The 12,823-nt window shown below is 36.7% G+C and overlaps 1 protein-coding gene across 4 annotated transcripts in view; it reads left to right on the forward strand.

Annotated features, from left to right (window-relative positions):
* Nucleotides 1-12,823, forward strand: part of SRBD1 (S1 RNA binding domain 1) — a 126,521-nt gene that overhangs the window by 33,747 nt on the left and 79,951 nt on the right. For all 4 annotated transcript variants that reach the window (XM_048298999.1, XM_048299001.1, XM_048299000.1 and 1 more), the window contains 2 exons: nt 562-652; nt 1,674-1,781. In XM_048298999.1, coding sequence (XP_048154956.1) covers nt 562-652; nt 1,674-1,781 — 199 coding nt within the window. The remainder of the gene's footprint in view (nt 1-561; nt 653-1,673; nt 1,782-12,823) is intronic.

Genomic DNA, 12,823 nt, shown 5'->3' on the forward strand with positions numbered 1-12,823 from the left:
ATGTAAAGAAAGTTGTGTTCTTGAAACTTTAGAAGGCAGTAAAGGTGAGGTAAATGATTACGAGCTTTCATTGCACCATTAGCTATCAGTACTAGTTAATACAATTCTTTCCAAATGTGATAGATGGGGTGATGACAAGAGCTAGCACTGGAATTGTAGAACTCCTGTACTGCAAGTCCTTGGATTTTCTACTTTTCATCAGTCTTTACTGGATTTATAAATTGTACTACACTAGAACAATAACTCTTTTGCAGTAAATTGCTCTTTTTCTCTATGATATAATACATTATCTTTACTAATAGGTTTAGATGCTTATTGCTTGTTACATGAATGTATCTGCAGGGAACTACAAAATGCATTAACTTGTTTTGCTTTGCCAGCCAAAGCATTCTTGTCCTATGCCCACCATACATTTCTTCTAAATGGATATAAAGATCAAAGAGAAAGATGGCTTATTAAGAAGCTTTCTTTGTGAATCATCAAATTAACTTTAGTAGTTCTGCAGGACATAGCTTTTGGACCTTTGTGGGTTTAATCAAGTGGATTTGCCTTTCGTTCTAGGTCAGATACTCCATACTGATGTAGTTTATTTGCATTCTGGTCAAGGATTTCGTGAAGCTGAGAAGATAAAGAGGCTTCTGCTACAGTACAAGTATGCTAAAGAAACTTCCATTTGTTGCTCCTTCTTACCAAACAAAATGAAAATCTTCATTATAGGAATACTTGATTTTTGAGTGCAATAAGAATTCAATTGATTTAACTGGAAGTTTATTTTTTTTTAATCTGGTTCAGAGCTTGCTTTTTCTTTTGGTCTGTATTCATGTTTTTACAGTACATATATTTTAGAAGCAGGTGAAATCAAGACACGGCTATGAGTAAGGCTGCATGCTATGAATGTATTCCCATAAAACTCTGTCAATCCATTTATTTTTAGGAATAGAAATTAGCATTCTGCTAAGACATAAGTTTAGCCCCACAACCCCCAAACCACTTACCAATCTTTCCCTGTTCCGAAAGCCACATTTGTTAAGCCAAGGAAATCCTGCACAGGTAGATCTCCAGATGGAATTGCAAACAGGGGCAGCATGATTAAAAGTTTGTGTCCAGCTAGTCTGTGGACAGACATCTGGTCTACTGAGTCAGCTGCTGAACTGCTACAGCATGCAGTCCAGTTTGTCTTTAAGCATTAGATTGGCTTTAAGCAAGGTGATTTGGTGACTGACTGGCTGTGGTGTGGGCAGTCAGAGGGAATGACCTTGCAAGCTGTTGGAAAGGATGATATTCCCATTAAGAAATTAAGATGCTGATTGCTTTGGCTTCTGCTCTTTTTCATGACTCATACCAGATGAGAGAAATACGAGGTAAAAGTGTTTGAGGACTGTAAATAACATTCCATTTATTAATATGAAGTATCATTTTTGGGTTTTCTGCTTGTATTACCATTGTACAATTCCTTTACAAATGAGTGAAAATTCTGATTTATCTCATGAACTGTCACATTGAAAACGTGTTAAGCACAACCTGATACTTCTAGAAATATGTTCTCATTACATCTGGGCCTTGTCTTATCTAAAATCAGATGTATTGGTCATTATTGTGGATTGAATGCGATGCATGAAAAAGTATAAAAGATATTTAAGAATAATTGTTTGTTTTTTTTAACCTGCACAAAGCTGCAGCACTGTTGTGATTGGCAATGGCACGGCCTGCAGAGAAACAGAAGCTTACTTTGCTGACTTAATTATGAAGAAATATTTTGCACCACTGGATGTTGTTTACTGGTAAGATCGCTTTGCTGGGATATTACTCATTTGTTCGGCATATTTTAATTTAACAGGTAGTTTTAGATGTAATTTTTGAAGTATTTCTTTTTGCTGCCTTGTCTGTATTTGGGTCAAGCTTGGGCCAATGTTCTAGCCAAAGAAAAATGGCTGTAGCTCTTTGAAGCATGAAAGTAGTTATCCTGAGTCAGTAAGAGGGACTCACTGAAGCATTTTATTTTTTCTTCCTGAGGTTCTCTCTGTTGCTATTATTGTAACAAAGTATGTGAGAATAGCAACAGTAACAGCTACCAACCTGTTTGGCATAGTATATTTATTTCTTGATAAATGAGGTTTAACTACATGTGATAAAGCTTCTGTTGTCTGACTACAGTATGAAATGCTTGCTAATCCTATGGGAATTAAATGATCTGGAAATAAATATTGTGTTAATACCGAGCAGAGAGTAGTGAAGATATTTATCCTTTTCAGACTTCAAATCTTATCCAATAGTTTGTTGAATTTAAACTAAAATATTTTTCTGCTGGTTTGGATGGAAACTGTATTTTATCACTTTCTTTTTTGCCATGCAAAACTGCAGAACCCCTCTTTTTTTTTTTAATTCACACCTTTGTTTTTTTCTAAAGCATTTTTTGTGGTTTACCTTGGATTATCTTTTGTGCTGACATTTAACAGCAGTATTTAGTTTTCACTGTCTTAGCATACTGAAATAAGTTTTCTATATTTTTAAAAAGGTTATGGCCTTTCACTGTTCAAATTATTCTATACATTTAAAGGTGCCTTTTCTTTGTAAATTAGGAAGTGGTCTTACAGATATGTTTAACAAATGTGTTAGGCCTACTAACTTCTGTTGTGATTGCAGTTGTTCTTTGTTTCTAAGATTCCCAAGTAAATTTGCACAAGATTCGGTTCCTGAATCCCTCTTATTCCAGGAGACGTAGTGAAGGTTTTCTAATTGTGATTGTTTGTAAAGGGAAGAGGCTATTCAAGCTTCTGAAAAATTAGGCATCCTCATTACTGAATCCAACACGAAAGCAGTGGATGTTTAACGACTGTAGAGAGTGCAAAACACTTCATACTGTGTGGGTTTTGGCAAATTCTTAATGTCACTATTGTTCACATCTGAAATAGTGATTTTATTTATTTATTGATCATATACTAGTTTACACAGAAAAATTTATTTATATAATACTGTGATTGTTTTTTTTCCTCACAGTGTTTACCCTTCTGATTTAATATTTTCTGCCTGTTTGTATTTCAAGATGACAAAATTTTCAAAGTAGTACTTAAGCTACCAAGTTCTTGGAGCTGATAAAAGCTCTTGTGTAATAGGAATTAGTATGAATGCTGTAAGGCAGAAGTCAGGCCAATAATTTTTTAACCTTTCACTTTCTCCAAAACTTCTGATATTTGTAGCAAAAATGTATAACTGCATTTGTTTAACTTGCCATGTTATATCCTGAAAATTAACATAATCAAAAATATTTTTATTTATTTATACGTTTATGTTGCTAATGGTTTTCTTGTGCTGTGCTCATACAGCAAAGAGCTAGTCCATATTTCAGAATTTGTGTGCAGAGCCATGAGGTATTCCATGTTAAAGCAATGTGATTTTTTTTTTTTTTGTACTTCATGCTATAGGTGACATCTGGGATTCTTGAACTTTGTGTACTGCTGTCTGTGTGTGAATTGATGTATGTGAGTTTTCAAACAGGTTGGATTTGCAGTCCTTGTCTCTCTTCACATTTTGTCAGTCTGTACTGAGTTTTTTTCTAAAGACCAGGGTTTCCATATATCCCTTTCTGATAAACTAGTTTCATGTACTTTGCTTTATCCAGTGTTGGGGTTTCCAGGCCATGCTGCTGAATCCTTCAAGGTAGCTACTTTTTCCTTTCCAGCTCCAGAATGCATTAATCTCCTTGGTATTTCTTAGTAACAGAAAGGAACGATGAGTCCAGCCATCCAGCCCCTACTTCTGATAATCCAGTGAAAAGCCTGGAATTTATGTCAGTCTGAGTTAAAAAATGTGATACTTGCTAAGTGAGGAGCACTTAGTGCAGTGTTACTGTTTGAGCAATAGGTGACAGGAGGTGTACACTGTGAGAACTGCTATACCTTTTGAGGGGAATTGTGAAAGGTGATTTGGAAGAATATGCTCTGCTGATCCTCTTTTTTTTTTTTAAATAGTAAAGAGCTCCAGAACATGTGCTTTCAGATCACAAACAACTTTTCTGCTTCCACATACAAAGTCTTCCCTTGATTAGGTTGTTTTCTCATGACAGGCAAAAGTATGAGGACTTTGTTTATATATAGGCTAAATACAGATCTCTTATCAGTTCTGTGGAAACCTGTGTATGCTTTTGAATGAAATGATCTTTATGAATTGTTTTTCAGTTAAAATCTGTAAGAAATAATTTCAGCCATTGTTGGAACAGCTAATTCTTAAAGTAGGTCTGCTTCAGCAGGTTGCAATTGTAAATAAAGAATGGATTTGCTAATCAATATAGTGTTTGAACTGTGGGAAAAACAAACCAACAAAAAACCCCAAATGAAACAAAACAACCTGAACACCCTAGAACAAAAAACCCCATCCAGTACTTGAACTGTAACAGTATGAGTCAGTTGCATCTAACATGATACCATTTCCCAAGCCTTGAGCTTGTCACAAGGATGCAGAGCTGCATCAAGGTGGAAGTCCTTGCCCAGCAAAACAGAGCTCAGCTCATTGCTGTGTGCAAGTTTTAGAGAATTACAAATTGTATTTGCATTGAAAATCCTTTTTCCTTAAAGGAGTCCAAATGTACAGGGGATTGGCAGATGAGGCTGGATTGTTTTACAGTGCTTTATAACCAAAATCCCACTTGACATAAGCTGTTGTTCAGAAAGGTGGCTTAAGGGGAGGTACTACAGACTTTGGCTTCCTTGGCAAATATTATCAGTGGAGAATAGGATCAGGAATGATGATAAAAAAATAAAAATCTGTTCATACTTTTCTGTCCAGTTCATCATATAGAGCTGGGAATCATGCATTTCCAGGGAAATGAGCCAATAATAGAGTATGTAATTTCAGAAAGGCGTGTGCTGTTGGTGCACGCACAAATAATGAAGGCTAAAGGTAATATATGAAAAGAGTAATTAAAGTAAAAAAAACTTAGGGGCCAATACAAACTGCGTAGAGTTTTACCAAAGTTTTCCAAAGAGAAGACAAACCAGTGAAGACAGTAGTAGGAAATGAGGCATATGGCATGATTTTTCATGTGGCTTTAGAACCTGTCTGGACTCAGTGTGACAGTTTTTGATTTAAAGTAAATATTTTTCACTATTTTTGTAACTAACATGCTTTCAGATAGCTACATCCAACCTAAATAACTGCAGGACTTTATTTTTTTTTTTTTAAATGTAGTTTCTCTTTTAGAACTATGTTTATTGACTTAGATTGGGACTGGACTAGAGCCAGGGACAGTCATATCTAGTCTTTGGGTTTTTTGTTACAAATCAGTTTTTGTTACAAGGTTCAATAAATATTCTTGATTATTTATGTTAGTTCTATTGTGAGTTCTTGCCAAAGATACATTGTATTATAACCAAAACAGACGTTCTAGTTTAGACAAGTGTATTTGTTTTAACAGGACCAGAAATGTAAATGAAACAACATTGTCTTCAGCATTAACATGGCATATGATGAACTTTTAGGATTTCATTGGCCTTTTTGGATTAAATCAAAATCTTGAAAAAATATTTCAGGAATCTGTTTTTCTTTGATTGCTGTCAGTTTGAGGCATCTTGGAAATGAAAACTATCTGAATGACAGGTGAACTATGCTAAAGCAGGACAAAACTAACAGCTCTGTATTTGGCAAAATCAAATCACAATTTCTCTTTCAGCCTCAACAGTTTCGTTGTCACAATACCAGCATTCTTACTGGTCTGACTCCTATGTGCTTGCTACATTAATGCACACTCAGAATAAAGTATTTCAGCTTGTATTTAAAAGCTTGATAAGTGTCAGGAATTGTTAATTGTTTTCAACGTGCAGTATAGAATGCAGCCAGGCAAGTGTACTTTTTGTTGTTGTTTAGATGGGTTGGTGTTTAATTTGTCTACTTGATTTTAAACTTGATGCAAAATCCTTTTCTGCCACATACAGCAAAATCTTTTCTTACTCTCAAGACTTTATAAGCAATGTAATTAATAATGTACTGTTTAAGTTCAAACACTTCTATACTGTGACAAATAGGGGAAAGTCTGTAATGTCTTGTAAAGTTCTCATTGGGTTTTCTTTAATGTTTAAATTGTCTGCTTTAGAATACTTAGAAATGTTCTGCTAAGGTAGAATAGGACTGTAATACCTTTTGAAGTTGGACTTTGGTGGCAAGAAATTGATTTAGAAATGTTTGTTCTACAGGATTTTAGGTCCGCTTGTATTTTATAGGTGTCTGCACATGCTTTAAATATCCTTTTCAATTTAAATGTGTGTTTTATGTTGTTGAATATCTACATTATGCTCTCTCAGCTTTAACAAATGCCACTTTCAAGTTCCATGCCTCTACATTTCTAATGTTACACTAGCTTAATTCCCATTACTTTTCTGCTTCATAGCACTCGCAGTTTGAAAGGGACCTAACATTCGGGTTCACATTATGATAATTAGGTTTCAAAGCAGTGTGGGGGGATTAAGATGTCTGAAGTCTAGTTGCCGAATAAAGTTCAGAACTACTTGTAAAACTTGTTTGAGTGGTTAACAGAAGTGGTTTTATTTATTCAGTGCTCATGCAGCATTAATCCGTATTTCATCAGGTACCCACAGTGCTGTAACTCTAGATATGACCTTGGGACTTAATTTACCCCATCTCAGTTTTCCTTATTAATGTGCCATGAAAGAGCTACATGAAAGATAGCCAACTTCAAAGCACCTTTTCAAATAAAGTGGTTGATATGAATCCTCTGGTATTTAACACTGTCTGTCAAATGTTTCAGCTGGTTTGCATCCTTTTACAAGCTATTGCTTGCTGCATTAATGCAGTTGTTTCAAGTCTGTTGAGAGTATGAAGGGGGTAGGGGTAAGGGAAACTTTATTCTTTTTTCTTTTTGATTGTGTTTTCTTTAAGCTGTGATTTTTGTCTGTTAAGCTATATGACTTTATTGATGACACATTTATGTATGCACACCTACACACCTTAGATCATTAGCTGTCTGATCCAGAAGGTGGAAAGTAGTTTGGAAAGTTTCGGCTAAAGGAATACATATTCAGCAGAAACAATGCACACATCTGAAATGTGCACTGAAGAACTTTTGTTGTTCTTTCTTCTCTTTCAAGTTCTGTTGAAGTCATGAGAAGTCCTAAACAATAAAGAAATAATTGGAGGAATGAACAGGTTTAAAATGTGAGTGTAGAAGACATAGTCAATGAAAACATTTTAAATTACATGGTGTTTTCTAGCCAAACTGTCTTCTGTCCCTTACTTAAAAGTTATGTTCTGTTGTGTTTATTTACCACAGCTGAATGATCATGCATACCTCAAATGAAAAATCATTTTGTATGTATTTACATTTAGAAAAGACAGTCCTGTAAGTTGGAACCTTACAACATAGAAAATTTCAGACCTAGTCATCCAGACACTTTACATAGAGATGACTTCCTCCTACTACTCCTGGTTATTCATAACTTTGGGTAGTAATTTATCTATTGTTCAGTACAACACGGACTGGAACAAGTGACTGCATTTAAGATAGGATCCAGTGCTTGTTCCTGGTGTATCCATAGACTGGTATCTATGTTGAGCTGAACCCATACTATATCCAAAATGGGAAATTCAGAGGTCATCTTTGGCTTTGAAGCAAGGATTCGCCCCTGCCCTAGCTTTAGACACCCATACCACCACTAGCTGTGTTTTTCTGAGGGGGGGGGAAGGAAATAGGTGAGCAGTGAAGTTGTAGTGGGGCAGGTGAAACAGGAGATGGTAACTTCTGGCTTGCATGGCATGAATTTGAAACCTTTTGAAGCAAACTGTATAAGTGATACACTTGACAATTATGGAGCTGTCTTTGATGTTTCAGAGAAATAATTCATAGTTTTCAGGGTGAGAACAAGGACTAATTGGAAGTCTTTCAATGTAGTTAAGGAGATTATTAATTCCTTTAAGTTCAGAAAAAGAGTAAGATGCATATGGAGTCTAGATTTTAGCAATGTGAAGGCAGGGGTCAGGAAGCAAATGTAACTAGTGACAGAAATCTAAATCTTAAGGAAAAAGTCCATTTTTCCAGAACACTGGGACATGTCATTTGACTTGTGTCCAAGGGAATCTGTAGTAAAACAGTCTTCGGGGAGAGAAGAAAGTTATTTGTGCAACTTCCCTTCTGTGTTTTCTCTTTCTAAGAGTTTTTGAAAGTTATGCATTCTCAATATGTAGATCTCTTCAGACCTTTAAGGGATACTAAAGAGAAGAAAGGGAAGATTTTAGGATGAAAAGCCATTAAACGTGTGACAGCGTGTTTAAGGGCAGTAATGCATTCTCTTCAGTTAGAAATGTACTGATCTCAAATATAGTTTTACAAATCAGATAATTACTGATAATTCTTTCCTTCCTTTGTTTTCTCACAGAGAAGCCATTTGTATTTAGGATTGCAAAATGACTTCTTTATTTTCAATTTTATGTGCTCCACTGAGCAGTAATTTGTACACAGGCTGTTTTCTTGTAGATCTCTATTGTTTTCAGATTAATAAAACAGCTTTTTTTAAGATCAGCTAGAAGTAATCTGGTATTGCAGTGTAACAGAAGTCAGGTGAAGAGGGAAAACCATCCAAAAATATTTGCAAACACAAAAAAAGTACATGTTGGGAAGGTAAAACGTTACTGAGAAATGTCAGAGAAAGAAGATGCAGTGAGCAAATGCTACCACTTCTGCACTAAGTGTGCCCATCAGGTCCCCTGGGGGCAGTTTTGGCATGTGTGTACTGCATGCAGTGTAGTAGTAGAGCAAGATTGGGAGTTTTCCTAAAATTCAATTAAGATAAAATCAGATTTAGTCTTAATTTAAATGTACAGCATAGAACTACTAAAACTATACTGTGAGTAGGGGATTTATTTTTTGTGTGTGTTTGACTATGTTAGTAGAAATCTTTAAAACTATTATCACTTCACACTGTGCGCTGGTCAGTGTTTCCAGTGCGATATCTTTTCATAAGGGCTTTCTATGATGACAAAATTACTCTGGCCTAAAGTCTCTTGTTCAAAGCTGTTTCCAAAGCCCAGAAATAAAGAAGGTTTTAATAGAGTTAAGGAAGATGACTAGGTCTGAAATTCCCTGGATTGCTCCACTCAAACAAAGAAGAGCAACAAAGATGTTGAAGGGCCTTGAGGGGAAGCTGTATGAGGAGCGGCTGAGGTCGCTTGGTTTGTTCAGCCTGGAGGAGACTGAGGGGAGACCTCACCACAGTCTACAACTTCCTCATAAGGGGAAGGGGAGGGGCAGGCACTGAGCTCTTCACTCTCATGACCAGTGACAGGACTCAAGGAAATGGCACAAAGCTGAATTGGGGGGTTTAGGTTGGATATTAGGAAAAGGTCCTTCACCCACAGGGTGTTTGGGCACTGGAACAAGCTCTCCAGGGAATGGTCTCAGCACCAAGCCTGACAGAGTTCGAGAAGTGTTTGGATGATACTCTTGGGCACATGGTGTGACTCTTGGGGCTGGTCCTGTGCAGAGCCGGGAGTAGAACTTGATGATCCTTGTGAGTCCCTTCCAACTCAGGTTCTTCTGTGAAGTAAAACTAGTTAATTTCTGTGTCTGCTATTTCTGAGGAGGCAGATTACCTAACAGGCCAAAATGAAGCTTTTTATTTCAGACTGAACTGGTTTAGATTATTATTTAATGTAGTTACAACCTCTGAAGTTTTTATGTGCTTTCTGGTCAACACCGTAATGTTCTTACCAGTTTAATGTCATAGAAAGAAAGATTTCCAGAGAGATCTTATTTAGTAAAATGAACATAATACAAGATGAGAGTATAAAATGCCCACTTCTCTCATAATTGCTGTGTTTATTTGGTTCAACATCCTTTTTATCTTAAGAGTTACCAAACCACTCTTCATTGCATTGACTCTTACCATGTTTGCAGTATCAATAGAGATACCAAAGGATGGAACTTTAAAGTTGTTGTGAAAGGCAGGTCTCAGCACTGTGTGCCATCCTGTACTTCTTAGCAGGAGAAGGCAAGGAGCCCATTGTTAAGAGGTGTTTGAGTGGTTGCCAGAGTCAAGGGATGGCTCAAGGAATGCAAGAGGCTTGAGGAAGTGCTGCAGAAAGAATGAGAGTACAGTCAGGGAATAGGGGGCATGGCACTTTGAAGGTCCTTCCCCTAGACAGACAGACTGAAGTACAGCCTGTGAGAACTTTGTACAGCTTTGACCTCATCAGAGCTGTGTCTTCCTTGCCTTTTCAGTGCAGCAGGTTATGTCAAGAGAAATTTGCCACTCCTGTTCCCTGATCATTTGTGAGCATGAATGTATGGTGTTCAGTCCAAGCTTAAAATTGAGGCTTGGACTTCAGCTGAAAAACGTGACCTAATGACAGAACACTGCTTCTCAGAGTGAGTATTGGAGAAGACTCCTAACAGCTGCATCTATGAGGTTTTTTCTAATACTGTGTTTATCAATTTTTTTTAAGCTGGAGTGAGCTAAATACCCTTCCTTAGTATATCTCCAGGGTATGTTTTAAAATGCTGTCTATTCATCAAAAGGCATTGAAGGTTGGGATTTGATCTGTTAGCGGGAGGTCCCACATGAAGAAAATGAGTGAAGGATTAATAATACAAACCTTAGGTGTTCCAAACTTGGTATTGATACCGATTTCAAACAAACCAGAAAAGCTTAGACTTTCAGGTAAACTGCTGCATCAGCATTTTAAGAGCTTCCAAAATGAGCATGTGTGGCTCTGTAGTTTCAGGTGGCTTTTTTTCTTTGAAGTAACATGTGTGGTCAGCCTCAGTTTCTCTCATGCTGGAAATGGAATGTAGTCAAATTTGGATGTTACCTGATAGAACAAATTGAGGGAAAGTGACTGAGCTGAATAATGATGGTTCTTTGATGTATTTTTGATTTGCAGATCATTGACGTTTACTGGCAGTGTAAAAAAAAAACACTCCAGAAACTGTAAGCCTACTTGCAGTGGGCTGTATTCTTCCATGTCCTTTTTTAAACCTCTTGGAAGTAACCTGTGAACCACAGGTTGAAAACTATTGGGTTTAGACCTGAAAATAACAGAAAGTAGAAAGTATTTTAAATAGGTGAAATCCTCCTTCTTGTTTTCATTTGCAGAACTGTAATGATGGGAATTTAATTATGGAAACTTGGAGTGTGGTTCTTGTTACTCATGTGTGCATTTTAAGCTGCTGGTCTTCATCCATTGCCTAGATGAAACAGCATTGCTCCACACTAGTATGGTATGGTCATGCTAACAACAAAATCATTGATACTGGAAGTGAATGTAAATTAAAATCATTAAAATGTTAATTTATGTTTTGTGTCAATATGGCCTTTCTAAAATGAGTGATACTTGTGGCATTTGGGATCTTACTATTATCCTTCTTGCACATAAGAATGTCAGAAACATGTTTGTGTGTTTTAAGTGACCGTGTCATGAAGTAACTGTTGGTAATTGGCAATTGGTAAATTTTCACTAGTAAAGATTAAGAAACTTCATTTAGGCTCCTTATTATGTAAAGAAGCTCCAACAGGAATTATTTGTGAAATCCTGTCAGGAGTTAATTTAAATAGAAGCATCCAAATCTAGTGTGATTAATAGAGCATCCAGATTAAAATTATATAAATACAAGATGATTTGTAATGTACTAAGACTGAGTGTTATTGCGGTTGTATATTCTGATAGTGTTTTGTCTTCAAGTACACACTCTGTAAGAACCTAATGGAGAAGTAAGCATTTTTCCATTTGTGTGAGTTTGCCAGTAATATGTTTTTACTTAAGGTGAGATTCTGCCAAACTTCATACCTATTCATTTGTAAAACCACATTTGCTGTTCTGCATTTCAGCTCATACTCGGCTGCCTTTATTATTGTGAGATGTGATATATGGATTTACTTATTTATTTAAACTTACTGTGCTATTATTGCTGATGCTGGTAGCAGAAGCTTAGGATAGGCAGTTAGATTACATTCAGCTGCCAAACACTAGTTACCTTAATTTCAGTGTCTTCTAACTGTCAGAGAAGTACCTTTGGAATGAAATTTTCATCCTAAGTCATAAATGCTCTCATTAGTGGGGAAAAGTTTCTTTATTCTTTGAAGTATCGATACTGTTGAGGTCTGGTAAAAATGAAAAGTTTGTGGGCAGATCCTAAGTTTAGATGGAATTCTCCCCCAAAAATATTTTCAGGTCTTTCCTCAGTAGTAAACCTCAGGAAACTGCCCTCTGTACTGCTGCTAACAAGGTCCCCCAGTGCCAGGAGAGCAATTGATACAAACTTTAAATCAAACCCAAAACAGACCAAATGCCTTGGATTTTAGGGAGATTTGAAAATTAAACGTTTATGACCTCTAGGTGTCTGACAGCCCGAGAATCTTCCAAGCCTGAAAAGCGAATGCAATGTGTCTGTCAGTAAAGCAAGAACTCTTTCCCTCTGCAGTTACCTGAAATTATAATTTCTCTTCCTGATTTCAGGCTATCTGCTCTTAGAGGTTGTTGGCAGTGCAGGAGTGAGTGCTGCCCATGTTGCACCCTCCCTTGGAGTAATTTTGTGTGATGCTAAAACTGGGGGTTATGCTTGCCTGGACTCATTTAACTTTTCTTATCAACAAAGTGCATGGCAGTCTTAAGAGCTCCATGAATGACATTGAAAGAAGCCACAGCAACAAGAGATACTTCAGCACACTTCTGCTTTTTTCAGGGTATGAGAGGCAGAGAATATAGACATGCTGTGTGTCTCAAAGGGACTTTGAGTAGGTTATTTCAGCTTGAAAAGGGATTAGACTTAGATGACTGCAGTGTCATGCAGCTGTAACTGAAGGTGCCTATTGAGGATAATTCC

The sequence above is a fragment of the Corvus hawaiiensis genome, chromosome 3 (genome assembly GCF_020740725.1).
Source record: "Corvus hawaiiensis isolate bCorHaw1 chromosome 3, bCorHaw1.pri.cur, whole genome shotgun sequence".
NCBI classification, from domain to species: Eukaryota; Metazoa; Chordata; class Aves; order Passeriformes; family Corvidae; genus Corvus; species Corvus hawaiiensis.